This window comes from Protomyctophum bolini (assembly GCF_963924005.1).
Source record: "Protomyctophum bolini genome assembly, chromosome: 22".
NCBI classification, from domain to species: domain Eukaryota; kingdom Metazoa; phylum Chordata; class Actinopteri; order Myctophiformes; family Myctophidae; genus Protomyctophum; species Protomyctophum bolini.
This window is the reverse complement of record NC_137883.1, coordinates 16648017-16668291: the sequence shown is the minus strand read 5'-3', so window position 1 is coordinate 16668291 and position 20275 is coordinate 16648017. Positions and strand designations below refer to the sequence as shown.

At 44.4% G+C, this 20275-nt stretch overlaps 1 protein-coding gene across 3 annotated transcripts in view; it reads left to right on the top strand.

The window, feature by feature from the left end:
* Window positions 1–18982, top strand: part of LOC308310217 (poly [ADP-ribose] polymerase tankyrase-1-like) — a 61375-nt gene extending 42393 nt beyond the window's left edge. For 2 of the 3 annotated variants that reach the window (XM_080756432.1, XM_080756431.1), the window contains 15 exons: window positions 1870–2015; window positions 2757–2922; window positions 3745–3964; window positions 4562–4671; window positions 4956–5144; window positions 5614–5694; window positions 7439–7625; window positions 9060–9139; window positions 9757–9877; window positions 10277–10374; window positions 10467–10541; window positions 11760–11865; window positions 12273–12459; window positions 12726–12882; window positions 13848–18982. In XM_080756432.1, the coding sequence (XP_080612558.1) occupies window positions 1870–2015; window positions 2757–2922; window positions 3745–3964; window positions 4562–4671; window positions 4956–5144; window positions 5614–5694; window positions 7439–7625; window positions 9060–9139; window positions 9757–9877; window positions 10277–10374; window positions 10467–10541; window positions 11760–11865; window positions 12273–12459; window positions 12726–12882; window positions 13848–13934 (2010 nt within the window). In that variant the 3' untranslated portion in view covers window positions 13935–18982. Of the gene's footprint in view, window positions 1–1869; window positions 2016–2756; window positions 2923–3744; window positions 3965–4561; window positions 4672–4955; window positions 5145–5613; window positions 5695–7438; window positions 7626–9059; window positions 9140–9756; window positions 9878–10276; window positions 10375–10466; window positions 10542–11759; window positions 11866–12272; window positions 12460–12725; window positions 12883–13847 lie in introns of those variants that run through there. The other variant, XR_013963474.1, reaches the window with a different exon arrangement.
* The last annotated feature ends 1293 nt before the right edge of the window (window positions 18983–20275 follow it).

Sequence of the window (20275 nt, the reverse complement as noted above, 5' to 3'; positions counted from 1 at the left end):
TACCCAAGATGGTGCATCAGTCAGGATGCAATAATGGACCGAGACTTGACTTCCAGTATTCCACAATCTTTATATTCAGCAGTTCTGCTGAATATAAACAGAATGAATCTATAATTAGATACTGGTACTTTGACAAACAAATAATAAACACCACTCCATCACAATGAGTGGGCTATGCAAACTATATCATGGTAATAAATCACACCATATACTGTATGCTCAATAGTAAACTGCATCTGTAGACATTGGTAGCGTTCCCTTTTCACTTTGAACACAAGTTTATAATTAACATCCTCCAAAGATATCATCTGCTTTGCAGGGAACTGAACTGTCTGATATAATTGAAGGGATGACCCCTGGTGACCACATAAAGGGGACCGAATCATGACAGAATGACATTTGGATCAGTAAAAACAACTGCCTGGAATGAATGCTATGAATTGGTCACTTTACTGGTGCCAAAAAACGGTGATACATACTTCACTCAAAGAAGTAATTAACAAACCACCACAGTAACTCCAGAGTCCGGACACGTATTATATCATGACGTTAGCATATCTCCTTGTATGTCTTACACTGTAAGACATACAAGGAGATATGCTAACGTCATGATATAATACGTGGGGCATAAAACCTGTATCCTTGTATCTCTTACACTGTAAGACTTACAGTGTAAGAGATACAAGGATACAGGTTTTATGCCCTGAGTGATTCACGTTGTGTAAGACTTACACAACGTGAATCACTCAGGGCATAAAACCCAACAATATTAACATAGTCATGCACTTACTTCCGTCATTGACTCAAAGCTTGTGAAAAAATATATACTGGAACTTAGTTCAGACGATACAAACGGAGGTAAAATTCTCAACTTAAACTTGACTTAGAACAAAGGGCTCGAGCACATTCCTTCTCTCTCGCGGGCTGAGGCACGTAACGTGACTACGTCACTCCTTGTTGTAACTATGGTAACCTGTCCCGAGCATTAAAGGTACATACACCCGTATAGGTCCTGTTCCCTTTTAACAATTGCGATTATCTCACATAATTGTGATTAGATGATTATGCGTTGAATTAGCTGGTGATTCATTTCTATCACCTCACCAGTGGGGATATGTTTTAAACCTGCATCTTCTCAAAATTAATTAAATTTCCAGATTTCCTGGTTGGGAAATGTACAGTAGACTTCAGTGATGCTTCATAGATCATAGATGTTATCATGTGCAAATAAAGAGGGCAGCAACTATATTCCACAGTTCTGTGCGTGAGTGCATGCATGTTTGCTTTCTTCGGTACAGTAAGTTCATCTCATTGTTGTCATTGTAACAAAGTCCTAGTCTAAAACCATAATTTCACCACATTTCAAACTTTCCTCTCCGTTAGTTTTAAATCCTTCTGAAAGGGAGTGGTAATGATTGAGCTTACTGGGCGGTTTGGAGCTAGCATAATGAATTTGTCCTTTGTTTTAACTTCAGCCGTTCGTTATAACGTACTCCGACAGTAACTTCTTCTGTACTTTATCTCTTGTTCTGCTTTGAAAATGGAAATCGTATTCCTTTTTTGGTGCTTGGGGAACGGGGTCACCCGTTGTACATTTGAAACGGAATGAATCAAGCATCTGTTTCACTCACGCTGATCTACAAGCTCACAACGGGGACCGTCACACCCGTCCCAAACGTGTTGTGAGCTTTTAGGTCTGCTATTTTCAGTGTGAGACACTGACGCGCATCTAAATGTATAATAGAGTTGAAATAAAGTACATAAAGGCATAACCCATAAAGTAAGATGAGATAATAACCTTTATTGATCTGAACATTTCTGTAAATATGGCATCTCTGTCTCTGTCTCTCTCTCTCTCTCTCTGTCCAGTCCATGTGCAGCGGTCAGAATGTGAACTGCAGAGATGTGGAGGGTCGTCACTCCACTCCTCTCCACTTTGCAGCAGGCTACAACCGAGTGGCAGTGGTGGAGTACCTGCTGCATCATGGAGCTGACGTGCACGCCAAGGACAAGGGGTATGGCTCTGTGTGTGTGTGTGTGTGTGTGTGTTACAAGCGCATTACATTCACCCATCCACACACCGATGTTGGAGGAAACCATGCAAGGCACCAACCTGCACATCAGGAGCAATTAGGGGTTCAGACCTCACAGTTTTCTCACCCAGCCATACTCTACCCCTGAATCACTGCCACCCCACTGTGTGTGTCCATTTTGTTCCATTTATAGTTATACACTCAGAATTACTGAGGTATGTGGCTCCAATGCATGCCAAATCAAATATGACGTCAAAGCGTAAACGTAAAAAATAAACTGTAAAAATGTTTTACATTTAATTTGTGTACTCCTCTCATTCAGCAGTCATTTAGTTGTGAAAACAGACACTTGGAAAAGAGTATAGGTTATTTATTGATTGATTAAATACTGTATTAACAGGCTTTGGGCCAAGCCCATAGGGCCTAGGCTTGTGAGATCGGATATCGGTCATCATTTCATAATCGTGCACCCCCAGTCTGGGGGTCCTTGAAATTAAAATGTCTGAGAATCAATGCTTTTTAAGAGGGTTTCCAAAAGTCCAGGGGGGCCTCAGAATCCTTTGATAATAAATTAAGAAATAATACATTGGAAATAGTACAAATACCTCAACATTGTCCTTAAATACCGTACTTGAGTAGACTTTACACCTCTGTATAAAACTCCTCTTGCTGTGTGTGTGTGTGTGTGTGTGTGTGTGTGTGTGTGTGTGTGCATGCGTGCAGTGGCCTGGTGCCTCTCCACAACGCCTGCTCCTACGGCCACTACGAGGTGGCGGAGCTGCTGGTCAGACACGGCGCGTCGGTCAACGTGGCCGACCTGTGGAAGTTCACGCCGCTGCACGAGGCCGCCGCCAAGGGAAAGTACGACATCTGCAAGCTGCTGCTCAAGGTACGCTACAAGGCCCTGGCTCTGGCACACTTACCAATATGGCTTACAGTGGTGGGGAAAGTACTTGTGCATGTTTAGACCTGAGGCTTAATCTTTTAAAAAAAGGCTTCTAAATCCTAAAGGCTTTCTGAAAAACCTATGTTTCTGTGTCAGTGGTGCTCAACCTTTTTCATGTCAAGGACCCTCAGAATGCCGCGGACCCCCATCTGAAAATATGTTGTTCCAGGGACCCCCCCCAATAGCAAAGACTTTAGCTAAAAACGCTCTGAAAGAATATATATTCAAAGATTTGCACCACATTTTCACATTTTCCATCAGCTAAAGTACATAATGCCTAAAACACCAAAAGGGGTTCCCGTCCAGAATGTGTTAAGTGGAAGTATCAATGCTGCAATGTAGAACTGCTCCGTAGTAAAAAAGTAAAAATGCACTTGAGTAAAAGTACAATAGTATTGGCTTCAAAATGTACTTACCAAAAGTAAAAGTACTCGTGCAGAATGTCCCATTAAGATCTTTTGCTGATCTACAAGCTCACAACGCATCGCAAGCTTGTAGAGCTGCTATTTTCAGAGAGCAACACCCGAATGCAACCAAATCTTGTCTTTTAGTTTGACTGGATCTCTTCCCCAGTCATTTGTATTCGTTGACAAAATCTCCCATATGTCACAGTCATAGTTTTAGTCATCATAGCATCATAGTTTTTATTTCGTTTGTATCAGTGAAAAAAGCTAGTCGACGGGACATTTTCTCGTCATAGTTTTCAGTCGACGAAATCAACACTGCCTCTCCTCCTCCTCCCCGTCCCGCCCCGTCCTCTTCCAGCACGGAGCGGACCCGTCCAAGAAGAACCGCGACGGGAAGGCGCCGCTGGACCTGGTCCAGGACGGAGACACGGACATCCAGGACCTGCTGAGAGGAGACGCCGCGCTGCTGGACGCCTCCAAGAAGGGCTGCCTGGCCCGCGTGCAGAAGCTCTGCACGCCAGACAACATCAACTGCAGAGACACGCAGGGACGCAACTCTACGCCCCTGCACCTCGCAGGTAGCGCACGCACACACACACAAACACGCGCGCACACACACACACACACACACACATTTTAATTCTTTTATTTGGAACTGCACAAGTGGCGTATACAGAATAGACCCAAACACTGGTCAGAATAAGGTTATACATTATATGGTCCAACCAAGCTGCTGCACATGCTTAACACACAGAGGAAAAAGAAGAGAAAAAATAAATAAATATACCGGTATATATATATAGCACATTGTTGACATACTATATACTTGATACTACTAGACAGGATGTTTGTTTTCACACACACACACACACACACACACACAGTGGCTCAGGGGTAGACATGCCGGTTGGGAACCGGAAGGTTCTCAGTTTGATCCCGGACTCCCCTTGAGTTTATGTCGAAGTGTCCTTGAGCAAGACTGAACCTCTAATTTCCATCGGTGTACAGTGTGTGTGTGTGTGTGTGTGTGTGTGAATGTGAATGTAATGCACAATCTACAGTATCTTTTTTTCTTTTTCTTTTTAAGGGTAACTATATCCTTACACTAAACACTAAACTAGATGATGCAAGTAAAATGTCACAGAAGTGTAATGTGTGTGTCCATCTGTGTGCAGCTGGTTACAACAACCTGGAGGTGGCAGAGTATCTGTTGGAACATGGATCTGATGTCAACGCACAGGACAAGGGAGGCTTGATACCACTACACAACGCTGCTTCATATGGGGTATGGAACACACACACACACACACTTAGATGTGCACCTGTGTCATGCACCAAAACTAGCATATGCTTCTACATCACCCTTTACTGATGCTCATAGTGTTATCTTATCGTGTTCAACCTCTCCTCTCCTCTCCTCTCCTCTCCTCTCCTCTCCTCTCCTCTCCTCTCCTCTCCTCTCCTCTCCTCTCCTCTCCTCTCCTCTCCTCTCCTCTCCTCTCCTCTCCTCTCCTCTCCTCTCCTCTCCTCTCCTCTCCTCTCCTCTCCCCTTCCCTTCCCTCCTCTCAGCATGTGGACATAGCTGCCCTGCTCATCAAATACAACACGTGTGTTAACGCCACAGACAAGTGGGCGTTCACCCCGCTCCACGAGGCTGCCCAGAAGGGGCGGACCCAGCTGTGTGCCCTGCTATTGGCCCACGGAGCTGATCCCACCATGAAGAACCAGGAAGGACAAACCCCATTAGATCTGGCCACGGTAGGATGCAGCTTGGTGTGTGTGTGTGTGTGTGTGTGTGTGTGTGTGTGCGTGCTTAGATTCAGAGATAATAGTAAGTCTTGTCAGCCCGTAAACAAGGAAGTGAATGGCTGTGCGCAATGCACAAAACATTTCCGGCAGCGCTGAGTAAAGCGTTGTCAAAGAATTTATTACAAATCCTGTTTTAAAAGGGCTAAAAGATGTGTATACATGTCCACGGCACATCACGGTTTTCATTGAGAGGACGTGTATACACGTCATTAGCACAATAAGTGTTAAGACCTGGCTGTGTTAGCAACACCATCTTACAACGTCACAAGATTTTACAACAAACAATGCCCTGTTAGGAGACTGCAAGTGTGTACCATTTCGTAGTAGTGGCGAGACGTGGAATGAGATCGTCTCATGAAGATCCAGGATCTTTGATTCTAACGCTTTGTTCCTCTTCCTCATTCTCTCTCTGTCTCAGGCTGATGACATCAGAGCTCTTTTGATTGATGCTATGCCTCCAGATGCCTTGCCCAGCTGTTTGAAACCCCAGGCCACTGTTGTGAGTGAACATAAATAATGTATTCATATTTGTTTCCTTGTTGTTACTGTATGCACTTACGCAGAGCAGTAGTTGTTCTGAAGCATATCCCTCCTCTGTCGGACAGCACCGTAGAGAGAAAGCTAAATGACAGTCAACCTCGGTCTTGAGCCTAATTCGAACCTGTGACATTGAGATTGTTTTCTATCCTTACACACATACTAACTGTATGAGCCGTCAGGACACAGAACAGGAATCTTTAATGTAACCTTCATTACATACCTGGTGCACACAGGGCAGCACGGCTGCATTTTGTTTGGAATTGCTGAAATGTACTGACTGTGAAATTGTCCCTGTGAGTGCTGTCTTCTGGAGAATGCTGGCTCTCGTATTAAGTGCAACTCAGTGAACTGGCTGATGTGAAAACATGGTTTAAAGCCCCTGAGGTGAGAAGTGAATGAGATGTTTTTTTATACCTTCAAAGACAGGGTTTTATAAGAACACATCAAAACAGTACAGCAACCAGACCTTTGTTTTTATTGAACTGGAAAGCACAACAACATGCTGGTGTTGTCTCAGGCAGGCTGTTTTCGCCCTGTCTGTGAGCACCTAATCTCCGGCACTGTTGGACGGATCAGCGTGAATCGTTGCCTGTACTGGTGGTATAAAAGTAATCTGGAAACCACATTAATCTGCCACAGGGATCCCTGGGGAGATTGGTCTGGCACTTATGATTTTGAATTACATTTCGTTCACCCCAGAGTTGTGGGTGACCAATCATAGCCCACTATTCAAAGAGACGTTTATTTTTTTGCTGTGACGTTGGAATCTGTTTGTAAATCAATCTTCCACACCAAAGTCCGTCACGTTCTGGCCTATATTATGTCTTTCTTGAACTGTAGGTCGTACAGTAAAAATTATTCCACCAGTCTGTTTTCTTCAAAACACTACACCTTTTGCTACTACAGATTTTGTCCAAAACTCGCACATATTATCTCTGATCAGTCCAGCTGAGATGCTCTGCTCACACACACACACACACACACACACACACACACACACACACACACACACACACACATATACAAACGCACGGATAGACAGCCATGAAAACAAAACGTCTTCGGCCTTCGCCATCTGGCCTGACGGACACAAAAATAGCCAAAAACTGCTGATCTTGGCTATGTCAATAGCCGAGTGGTTAAAGTGCGTGCCACGTAGGCTCTGATGCCAGATGGCAAAGACAGTACAGTTAGGCGTGTTGTCTTTGGAGATATGTCAGTGTCAGAACGTCCAGACGGTGCTACGTCTCTACATAAAGGTGGCCAGGCTGGGAGTTCAAAAGGAAGAGTTGTTTGAAGCACTTTGGCTGGAGAGACTATGGCAGTGTTAACAATGTTGTAAATACCATTATCATGTACAGTACACACTGTTGTCTCAAACCTTTTATTTAATGTCAAGTAGCCCCAGTTTGGTACTGTATGCATTAGGCCACGGACCCCCATAACTCTGAGAGTGTACGAATGGAACCAAGTGCAACCGCAAGGGTCCATTTGGTTCCTAACTATCAATGATGACAATATCAGCTGGGGGATCACTGGAAGTTGGAACCCCTTCAAGGATGTCTGGGGGTTATTGGTCTAAATTATGAGTGGGCATGAGTACTTGAGTACTCATTGGACATTCTAAATAAATAAAATGTTTTATTGTTGTCTAAATCAATCAGTTTGATTAACTGTTACACTCCTACTTTCCACATTGGCAGGTGAGTGCAGGGGTGGTCAGTACGGGTGCCACTGGGGGCGTGGGCATCTCCCCCTCGCCTTCGCCCTCCTGCCTATCAGCAGCCAGCAGCATTGACAACCTGAATACGCCCCTTGGTGACATCACAGTGGGAGGAGCCACAGGCAGTGGGGACGTTGCTTCTGGGTCTGACAGGAAGGAGGGAGAGAGTATGTATGGCAATGTGCATGTACAAACATGCACATGTACAAACATGTACACGCACATAATGTACAATTCTTTCTCCAACTTGTTGTTTCTGTCTCTTTGATCTTTCAGTGTTATTATTATAATTTCTGAGATATTTTGGGGGTCTTTTTCTGCCTTTATTTGATTGTAGTCAAGTCCCGGAATCGGGACTTGAACTTGAATTAGCAGCCTAGGTGCCCGCACGTCTACGCCTAGCCGTTCGGGCCATCTTTTAGTAATTCTAAAAAGAGTAAAGAGTGTGATTGACCTGGGTCTTCGTAAGGAGAGAGTCCATTCAGTTTGTAAGCGACAGTTAACTCTGAAGACACTGTCAGTGTTGAATTGAATTACATGAACTCTGAGCATTTTGCTGTGTATGTTTCTTCTGGAGTTGGAGGATTACTGGGGCCGGGACTCTTCCCTACTTCTACTTGTTGCCGATGATACTAATTAAGGCTCTGGTCCATTTGGTGTACAGTGGTTCTCAAACCTTTTAATTTCAAGCACCCCCATAACTCTGAGAGTGTACACTTGGAACCAAATGGACCCCTCAGAGACTCGTACAGAGCCATTTGGAACCCACTCAAGGACACTATGAGACCCAATGGTGTAGCGGAGTGCTTCCAGTGAGCCAACATGTACAATAGCAGCACCCTGACTCTGTTTGACCAGAATGGAACAGAGCCTTCATCGGTATCATCGGTGGTAACACCTGTGAAGGTGAGGTATAGGGAAGGGCCCGGAAGTAGGACGAGTTATTCCGTTACGTGCACAGAGCCCAACTGTCTGAAGCACCAACCTATTGACCTGTGTTCTGTCTGAAGCACCAACCTATTGACCTGTGTTCTGTCTGAAGCACCAACCTATTGACCTGTGTTCTGTCTGAAGCACCAACCTATTGACCTGTGTTCTGTCTGAAGCACCAACCTATTGACCTGTGTTCTGTCTGAAGCACCAACCTATTGTCCTGTGTTCTGTCTGAAGCACCAACCTATTGACCTGTGTTCTGTCTGAAGCACCAACCTATTGACCTGTGTTCTGTCTGAAGCACCAACCTATTGACCTGTGTTCTGTCTGAAGCACCAACTTATTGACCTGTGTTCTGTCTGAAGCACCAACCTATTGACCTGTGTTCTGTCTGAAGCACCAACCTATTGACCTGTGTTCTGTCTGAAGCACCAACCTATTGACCTGTGTTCTGTCTGAAGCACCAACCTATTGACCTGTGTTCTGTCTGAAGCACCAACCTATTGACCTGTGTTCTGTCTGAAGCACCAACCTATTGACCTGTGTTCTGTCTGAAGCACCAACCTATTGACCTGTGTTCTGTCTGAAGCACCAACCTATTGACCTGTGTTCTGTCTGAAGCACCAACCTATTGACCTGTGTGTGTTCAACGTGTTCTACTCCTGCAGCTCTTCTGGACATGACCATCAGCCAGTTCCTGAAGAGCCTCGGGCTGGAACATCTGAGAGACACCTTCCAGAGGGAGCAGGTACGCACGCACGCACGCACGCACACACCCAAGCATGCACGCACACACCCATGCACGCCCGCACTCACACTCACACCCACACACACACACACACACACACACACACACACACACACACACACACACACCCTCAACGGGACGGGGTTCCTCCCTATAGTGTGACTTCTAAAAATTAAACAATATCATCTACAAGGGGTTTGTAACGTGAGAACTGAATAGGGGTTACTCGCACAATTCAATTCCTCATTATCGTCATTTTGGTTCCAGGCATTCTCCTAGTTTGCCTATGGGGGAGCCAAAGTAACCATCAGTCACCACTTCTTAATATATCTCATAGTGTTAAAGTTAGCCAGGGAAAAGAGTGAAATATTGCAGCTACCGCCCGATGCATCTTGCCTCGTGTGGAGCCAGCTACACAGTGATGTCCAGAGCCATAATGTCCCTTTTGACCAAATATTTGGATTGATTGATTCAGAGCGGCTCTGCGGTGGCACAGCTGCCAACGCGGCGGTGGCATCATCTTAACCTGAAAGAGAATGTCATTTGGAACGTACTTATAAACTCATAGACCTGACCTGCTGTGTTGTTTATTTAATTATGAAAATGTGCGTGCGTAGATTTCACTGGATGTGCTGGCAGACATGGGCCATGAGGAGTTGAAGGAGATTGGCATCAACGCGTACGGACACAGACACAAGCTGATCAAGGGCATGGAGAGGCTGTTAGGAGGACAAGCAGGTCAGTCACACCACGCAGACATAGCCAGTGGGGGCAGACGTACTCGCGTTACTCGCTCACAAGTATCAATACTGCAATGCAGAAACCCTCTGTTACAAAGTCAAAGTCCGGAATTCAGTATGGGTAACTTGTGGATCTGCCATGTTTGATAATTTTGTGTGACGCTTTAGTATGATCAAGTAGGGCGTTAATTCACACACAAAACCCCCACAAAAAGTTAGAATATGGAGGTATATGCCCGACAGTGATGATATTATGTTTTTTATTGCATTTTTTGTGTGTGTGTGTGTGTGTGTGTGTGTGTGTGTGTGTGTGTGTGTGTGTGTGTGTGTGTGTGTGTGTGTGTTGCGTGTGCGCATGCGTTTGTGTATGTCTGTATCTGTATGCGTGTGTGTGTAGGTGCCAACGCATACCTGGCATTCCACTGTGCCAGTCACGGCACCGTGCTCATTGACCTGGCATCAGACGACAAGGAGTTCCAGTCTGTGGAGGAGGAGGTGAGTCATTTCGTTATTGTGAAAATGTTTGCAAATCTTTGTTTTAAGTTGAAGTGAACATTTTTAACTCAAATCTGCGTGCGTGTCTCTAGTTGCAGAGCACCATTAGAGAACACAGAGACGGAGGCAACGCAGGCGGGGTCTTCAGTCAGTACAACATTCTTAAGGTTGGACACACACACACACACACACACACACACACACACACACAGTGTCTCAGATGATGGGCAGTTCAGAGATATTCACTTCGTTCTGCGCTGTGAGCTTGTACAGTACACTATATATGCTATTTTTGAACATTTTTAAACTACTGATTTAGAAGACATCTGTAGAATCGGCCTCAGGTCCTAATGGGTTAATTTGGGGGTGCTTGACGTGAACATGTTTGAGAACCACTGGTTTAAACAACATTTAGGAAGGAAGCCCAAATAAGCAACTACAGTACACTTTAGAAACAATATTTACAAGTGACTTTACAGAAAAACAAGCCCAAAGTCACTTATAACAATAACGACATGGCAGCACTGATGTGAAGTGGTTGTCTGTCGGATGTGTGCCTAATACTTCCCGCCCACTTATGGCACGCTGTGCTCTGATTGGCTGGATGCTCATTGCTCAGTGCACTATTGTAGTTGAGCTGTTACCAGTTTTGAAGGCACACCTGTTGCTGTCCAGCAGTATAGCTCCACAATGCTGAGGAAAAGTGTGAAACGCTCAATTACATTTACAATAGACTCAAAGTTTATCCTTGGCTTCGACGCTGTATATCTGACAACGCAAAGTGAGCTATTTTTGGTCTGTGACACCCATACGACTTCTCCACTAGTCCCTCTCTAACATTTTTGCTTAGTTTATATTTGTTGATGAAATTGTCAGTATATTTAGTCATAATTTTAGTCATCATAGCTTAGTTTTTATTTTGTTTTGGTCAGTGAAGAAATGTAGTCCACAGACATTTTTCCTAATAGTTGTAGTCTACGAAATCGACACTGCATTAAAGGATCGAGCTATCAAAACCTTTGAGCTTCAATTCACTTCTGAATTCATGTCATTTTAGTCTGTTCACGTCCACTGACCAAGCACTTGACAGTTCTGTGGTCTCTGTCTCTCCCTCCACCACTGTGTATCTCCCTCCACCCCTGTGTATCTCCCTCCACCCCTGTGTATCTCCCTCCACCCCTGTGTATCCCCCTCCACCCCTGTGTATCTCCCTCCACCCCTGTGTATCTCCCTCCACCCCTGTGTATCTCCCTCCACCCCTGTGTATCTCCCTCCACCCCTGTGTATCTCCCTCCACCCCTGTGTATCTCCCTCCACCCCTGTGTATCTCCCTCCACCCCTGTGTATCCCCCTCCACCCCTGTGTATCCCCCTCCACCTCTGCAGATTCAGAAGGTAGTGAATAAGAAGCTGAGGGAGAGATACTCCCACAGGCAGAAAGAGATCGCAGATGAGAACCACAACCACCACAATGAACGCATGCTGTTCCATGGTAAACCGTTTCATTGTGTCATACAACAAACTCATTGGTGTTTCTGTACCTGGTGTCCAGGTGTCTCCACTCTTGTCCAGATGTTGCGACACATGTTAGTTAAGGCCAAACCGCACCAATCTAACTAGTCGCAACTCCGTGCAACAAAACAGTTCTAAGGCTCATCCACACCAATTAGAGCTGTTTTTTAGTTTTTATTTAGAAATTGTATTTATGTTGTTTTTTCTTTTTCTGAAATTCTTTAAAAATATATATTAGCGATGAATAAAAATGTATCCATTGTTTAGGAAACTCTGAATGATAGGATCTCTCCGATGCCCCTTTGCCTCTCTCCGTTCCCTTGTCTGATGTCTCTTCCCCTATCTCTCTCTCTCTCCCTCTCTCAACCCCGTCACATTGTCTCCCAGGTTCTCCGTTCATCAACGCCATCATCCACAAGGGCTTCGATGAGCGCCATGCGTACATCGGTGGGATGTTCGGAGCGGGCATCTACTTCGCCGAGAACTCATCCAAAAGCAACCAGTATGTGTACGGGATCGGTGGAGGCACAGGATGTCCCACGCACAAGGACCGCTCCTGCTACATCTGTCACAGGTCAGCCTCTGGGGCAAGCCTGGGCAAGCCCAGCAAGGGAGTGGGAGTGTGAACCTTGTATTTCGCTAACCAATAAGAGGGCAGAGGGGGTCGCAGATGTGGTGACGTTGGTGTTCTCTGCTGCGTGTGTGTGTGTGTGTGTGTGTGTGTGTGTGTGTGTGTTTGTATGTTGTGTGTGTGTGTGTGTGTGTGTGTGTGTGTGTGTGTGTGTGTGTGTGTGTGTGTGTGTGTGTGTGTGTGTATGTATGTATGCGTGCGTGCTGTAGGCAGATGCTGTTCTGCAGGGTGACGCTGGGTAAGTCGTTCCTCCAGTTCAGTGCCATGAAGATGGCCCACGCTCCCCCCGGTCACCACTCTGTCATCGGACGTCCTAGTGTCAACGGCTTGGCGTATGCCGAGTATGTCATCTACAGAGGAGAACAGGTCTGTACACCGTCATCTATACATGTACATCTGTACATACGTCATCTACAGAGGAGAACAGGTCTGTACACCGTCATCTATACATGTACATACTACATCATACATCTATACATGTACATCTGTACATACGTCATCTACAGAGGAGAACAGGTCTGTACACCGTCATCTATACATGTACATACTACATCATACATCTATACATGTACATCTGTACATACGTCATCTACAGAGGAGAACAGGTCTGTACACCGTCATCTCAAACGTGGGATCCTGCGATCAAACGCGGATCCTTACGTGGGATCCTTACACACACATACACACACAACACAGCCGCTCTGCCCCTCGCCTCTGGAACAACCTTCCCCCCGACATTCGAAACATGGACTCACTCCCCACCTTCAAATCCCACCTCAAAACTCACCTATTCAGACAAGCTTACTCCCACCTTGAGTAAAAGTCTGCTGCAGGCCTTTGTGTGTATTTTAAACATGCTTTATTGTATTGTATTTCTTTTCTGTTTGTTAGGCGACCTTGAGTGACCTGAAAGGCGCCATATAAATAAAATGTATTATTATTATTATTATTATTATTATTACTCAAAATTTGTGAAAAGCAAGTGGTTTGCACACCTACAAAGTGAGACTCTCCACATAAATTACAATGTCTCTCACACATACATACACACATACATACACACACACACACACACACACACACACACACACACACACACACACACACACACACACACACAAATAAATACTTAAATAAGTTTAAAGTCCGGAATTAAAAGTGAAAGTACAAAAGTGTTGGTATCAAAATGTATTTAATGTATCAAAAGTAGATGACTAAAGTTTGCAAAAATATTTGTAGTGGAGTAAAAGTATAATGTTTTCCTCTGAGATGTAGTGGAGTAGAAGTAAAAGTAGTGACACTTGACTGCTATATGTCTCCATCCTCCTCAGGCCTACCCAGAGTACCTGATCACCTATCAGATCATGAAGCCTGAGCTCCCGGCCACGCCCGCTGCATCTGCCGAGCAGAAGTCCTAGAAGAGTACAGTCGGAACTGGACCATACTGTATGTACTGTATATTAGTCTGGCATGGCCAGACTAATATCGCTGCGCAGATATTAGTCTGGAACTTCAGGGTGGAAGATTTGTTTCCAAGGGGTTACAAACGGATTCCAACGTCATGGCAAAAGAGTCTCACTTTGAATAGTGGGCTCTGATTGGTCACCCACAACTGGGGTGAGTGAAATGTCATTCAAACTGAGGAGTGCCAGACCCAATCTGGCCAGCCTGGTTTCCAGGCTAGTGGACTACAACTGAGCCGGTAAAAAAATAAAACGAAGACCCGGAAACCAAATGAACGTTCTCTGGAATGACGAGACAGAATTGGGTCAGGACCAATCATAAGGATATCGCGATTTCATACTATATAATAGTCTGGAAGTTTGGATATTGTTAATGGCATTGGTGTTGTCTTTTCCTAGTTTCAATCAACGAAGGCTTGTTTTATACTGGAAAAATAGCGAACATCTACAGCAAGATCACAGCGCAGCACATTGCATCGTGATGCATTGTGAGCTTGCAGATCAGATATATTTTTTCTTTTTTTAGAACATTACAAAATATATGTAAATATATGGTCCAGCCTTAGAGGCACTATCATGCAGGTTGATGAGGTCCAGCATGGTTCCACTGGCGGATGAAACATCCACACACTCTTCTGTTCTTTGATTTGGACTCATTTAGCTGCTGGGACAATGTATGTTTCATATCAGCCCTCCCATGTGAAAAGAATCACGGAGAAGTCCATAAAAACAGACAAGATCAAGATTTGTTGATGTAAGTATTGAACTGATTGTCGTACAGACTTAGGGGTGGTGTCATTGGACTTGGTTCAGAGTCCTTGTCCTTCATGGGTGTAACTTAGCCCCTCTTCTGATTGGTCGATATGTCATAGTTTCTATAACTTGCCATAACATTTCAACGGTTTGTCGTACAGACAAACACATCTAAAGAACAGGAGGAGCATGCACAAATACAAGACAAAACATGCAAATTTGCACTTTACACGTTTGTACCCTGAACGCTTGCTGCAGTGATTATATGGTCTCATCCCGGGCAGTTCTCAATATTCCAGTTCGAGTATTTATACCAAATTCAGTGTCACTTGTGATCCCGGGATGACCTGGAAGAGGCTTCCGGTGGTCACCAAGGGTTCAGTACCTTTTTCTTTCTCGCTCGGAGGTTGAAAAATCTGAATTGACCGACATTATTATTACAAACCTACCTCAAGTCGGTCTTTAAAAGTCGATAGTACTTCGAGTTCAAACCCCAGGTGGCACCAGGTAGAGCAGCCGGATGGGAACCGTGAGGTTCGATCCCGGGCTCCCCCAGAGTTGGTGTCGAAGTGTCCTTATGAGCAAGACGCTGAACCCCTAATTGCTCCTGATGTGTAGGTTGGTGCCGTGCATGGTTTCCTCCACCATCAGTGTATGAATGTGTGTGAAGAATGCTATATAAATGCACCATTTACCTGAAGGTTATTGATTGCTTGAAAATTGTATTCACAGTTTGTAGAATTGGTACAGTTCAAACTAAAGTACAGGTCATTTCACATGCTGACCCCGGCAGATGCAGTCTGCAGTCTGTTGCCCACGAGGAGTGGCTTATATCAATAGACTTGAGGGACACATATTTCCATGTCCCCATTGCCTGCCAACACCTGAAATCCGGCAGTTCCTGCGGTTTGCCTATCAAGGCCGCTGCAGGCAATTCAGGATGCTACCGTTTGGGCTCTCCCTCTCCCCAAGCCAACAGTATTTACATGGTGCATGGCAGCAGCACTGGCGCCTCTCCAGTCCCAGGGAATCAAGATTCTGCCTTATCTGGATCTGCGCACCATCACAGTCGCAGGTAGCCGTAGACGTAGAGACGGCACGTCTCCTGTTCCATGTGGCCCATCTGGGGCTCAAGGTAAATTTAGAAACGAGCTGCCTGGTTCCATCTCAAACCACAACATTTATTGGCCTGGCATTACACACCATAACGATGACAGCCTGTCCATCACCCTGCTGGGTGGACGACATATTAGAACACCTGCCCATGTTCCAGAGAGGCAGGCGGTTGTCGCTGCTTGGGGAAACTAACGTCCGTCACGGCTGTTGTTCCGCTGGGTTTTTTGCTGCTGCGTCCCCTGCGGAGGTGGCTGAACAGCTTCCACTTGTATGCCGAGCAGCACAGGCACAGGAAGATCATGGTTTCAGTGTCTCCTCGCCCTAGTCCCATGGAGAGAGAGTGCCTACATGGCAAGCGGTTTCCACTCCTTCCCGCAGGGAGACTGTTACCACCACTGAACCCTTGGTGACCACCGGAAAGATATAGCCTCTTCTGGTTCATCCCGGGGTCACAAGTGTCGTTGTTGCTATAAATACTCAAACTGCACATGTTGCTATGAATACTCAAACTGCACATGTTGCTATGAATACTCAAACTGCACATGCGCAAAGGGGAATAGTCTGTGCTTAAAGCACCGCCTCTATATCCCGTACAACGAGACAAAGTAGTGAAAATAGCAGATCTACTAGCTTGCTACGTACTGTGAGCTTGTAGATCAGCTAAAATGTTTCAGAATAATAATTGAAAAGGGAACGGTTTGGACATATTAGGTTCCCGATATGAGACCACTAGCAGAGAGGACTAAAGGTCTGATACGTAGTTTCGTAGTTGTGTGCCCGTGTGTCACACCCCCAAATAACCGATCTACAAGCTCACAAGGCGTCATGATGTGAACTTGTAGAATAGGTTCTGTTTTTGGTGCAAGATACCAGTGCGCAACTATGAATCAGAATAAACTCGGTCAAAGTATAGCATACACCTCTGACATTCCCTCCTCCGTACTGTGCATATAAATATCGCTCACCTCCCAGTGTTGATTGGTGCAGTGCTCAAATGTAAACACTTTGTTTTGTAAATAGAAGGAGCAAAGGAATGTTTGAGCGTGGAGTAGGGCAGGGCAACATATTGATATTATATTGATATTGTTATTGACTAGATATCATCTGGGATTTCGTCGTATGGCATAAGTGCTTTGAATAAACAATGCCCTATTGTATGTGCGTTGAACAACTTTCTGAAATAATTAAGCTGATAATGCAACGCATTGTGAGCTTGTTGATCGGCTATATTTAGACATTTTGTAAACATAAATAAATCAAACATCGTCACAGATATTATCACACTATCACATTCACTATCACATTCAAATTAATCAAAAGTAGCAGATCCACAAGCTCGAATTATAAATATTGTAATATTAGGGAAATAGGGAGCTAGGTCTAGCCAACTCCAACTCAGGATTCCTGGATCACTGCCCTCCACAATTTCCTACCTAACATCAGGTTCTTGAGCTCTGTAGTGTTGTTAGCTAAGCTGTCGTGCCACAGTACGGATACTTAGGTGGTACTCTTCTTTCCCCTCCTGGCTTTGCCCTGGGTTTGCTCCCAATAGAGTCAATTTACTTGCCTCAAGTTCTGAATGCTAGCCTTCACTCTCTGACTTTGTCTGTTACCCATGGTAGGTCCCCATAGAGGTCCACATTTCTGATGTGGTCCGTCCATACACCTAGTGCCATTCGTATCATTCTTGTGTAGACTCCATCCAGGTCTCTTTCCTGTTGTACTGTGAGGGTCCATGTCTCGGCCCCATACAGCAGTACTGACTACACAGTAGCTATGAACAGCCGCCTCTTATGGTCTTCTCCCATATCTGATTTCCACACTCTTCATCCCATCTCCGAACCTTCAGGTCCTCTTCAGTTGAGGCAGTCCAGGCCCTGAGGTATTTGAAGTCCTCCACTGGCTCAAGCACCGTCCCGTCTGTAGTGGCTTTGTTTTTGTCCGAAACCTTACTAAACATCTTACTAAAATACAGTCTTCATTTTAATTTAACTCAATTTCTCACAATCTCGTATATCACTTTTATTGGCTGATGTACAGGTGTCTTATGGTGTGACTTGCCTCCCCTAATATGCCTAGTGATAAACGAGAGGAACTGGAAGCTTGTTGGGATTCAGACAGACTACTCACTACTCTACTGTATGATGCTGTGATTGGTTAGTGAGGTCTTATGTTGTCTCTGTCGTTCGGAAACCTCATATGACCCAAACTGTTACTTTTCATGCTGGTTTCAAATTAAAAAACAACAAAAAGTAGCACATGCTACATTTGATAAGTATGTGTGATGCTGTAGTATGATCAGCAGCAACATCAGACAGCAACAATGGGGTTATTCCTCACTAATGCTCATTCTAACATGGTACCATTTCCGTCTACTCATTCTTAATGACAATGGTTGAGTTTCCCAAAGGAAATATGCATAGGGCATGTGGTTCTTCTCAACAACACCCCCTTTCACTGTGAACACAGATATTCCGTGCATAGATGTGCCACGCAGTGGTAGGCCTGAGGCCTGACCGGTCAATAAAAAAATGCTGAATGAACTAGCTAACTGATAACTTTGACTGCATAATAGCCTCCCATTTAACCTCCTTGTATAGGCCTATATTTATTAACAATCGAATGTTATTCCATTTAATTCACTTGCACAATGGGACAGTAGTGTTTTCATATAGACCTACATTTACCTTACGTGCTACGTGCAACACAACATTTATTTGGGAAACCCAGACAAACATTTATTTCAGTGACACCATCGGTGGTAATTTCAAACAAGATTTCAAACTTAAGAACAAAACATCTATAGAGATGCAAGTGGCAAATGGCTGAAAATTCAGCATGCTAACTTTCCAAGAAGAGAAATGCTGTTTCCCAGTAGCTTGGAATCCTCATTGATGATTCGATGAGGATGATTTCGATGATGATGGTTTCTGTACTGTCCATATAATCTTCTGAGCCACAGAGTGAGTAGACAGAAATGGTAGCTTATAATGAGCATTAGTGAGGATCACTTACAGGAAGATATGGTTGAAGTGCTACATAAACAATTACACGCTGCCTTGTGTACATATGAAGCAGATGTACCTGATGCCAAGTGGCGGGCTTGGCTACTCTGTGTGTGTGTGTGTGTGTGTGTGTGTGTGTGTGTGTGTGTGTGTGTGTGTTGGGGGGGGGGGGTCACTTCTGTTTATTTAGTCATCAATGTGCAAGCAGGAACTTCTAATGACCATGATGACAATAGTGACTAAACCACTTAAGCCTGATTTATACTTTGTTGTACAGTGCTGTTGCGTGAAAACAGCCAGTCTACAAGCTTGCAGCGTGTTGCTATGCAACATGTTGCAGATTTAATTTTTTTTAAAGATTCAGATTGTTTCGTCCTTGAATGACATGCCCAAAATAGGGATGCCACGTTGAAAGTGGTTTAATCATATTAAGTGCTGGAAGAGTAATACCGTTCATATTCAGTAGAGGGCCATGTTTCACCTTCTCTGTAAACTGTACACAAACCTTTATGTCTGCCACCACTCCACCTGTCACTCCTCCAACCTCTCCACGCTGAACTGGCCATATTAACATGGCCCGAATGTGGACATTTAAAGACAAGCGACGGTAACTCTCTCCGGTTATTTTAATATGAACATTTTAACAAGTGGCTTTTTTTAATAATGTATTAATTGTTTTGACTTGTGTTCTGATATTTCTTCATAAACTGTATGACTGTGCCACCGGTATTTAAGTAAATGTACTTATTTACTTTCCACCACTGCTCAGCTCTGTTGTGTCACAGTAACGTATATTTTTACCTGTAATTTGTGTGGTATTTGTGCTGTATTATAGACTTGTACAGTTGGCAAAAGCCCTAATAAAGAACTCGACTGAATGTGGTTTCTTTTTTATTTTGCATTGTAACGGGGACGGACGGGGTCTAAATTACAGAATTACATGGGGGGGGGTTCCAAGCTATCTTTGTGTGTGTCAACACAAACCCACAGACATTTTCATACCTGCCTGATCTAATGAACGACTGCCTGACGCCTGGAAAGGTGACCTCCTTTACTGTGTTAATTTTGACCGACAATTCTGATTTAGTCTTAGTCTTTTGAATGTCCTTTTTTGTCATCTGTCTGACTAAATATCAACTAGTCTGTACAGGACATCAAAAAAGGACAATAATCCAGATGATCCCTCCACTTGGCGTGACAAAGTTTTTATGAAGTGCTTACCCTTGCTGGTGGACACAGAAACACTATCAATAGACAGGGAGTGAATGAACACGTATTCTGCCTAAACACAGGAATAGATTATTTCAAACATGAATCATTTTGATTTTACACTGTTCGTTCCTGGATTTCAGACATGCGTTTGTCACATTTTCTCATAAGGTGATGCTGGACCTCAGCCTTCTCCAACGTGTACCAAGACTC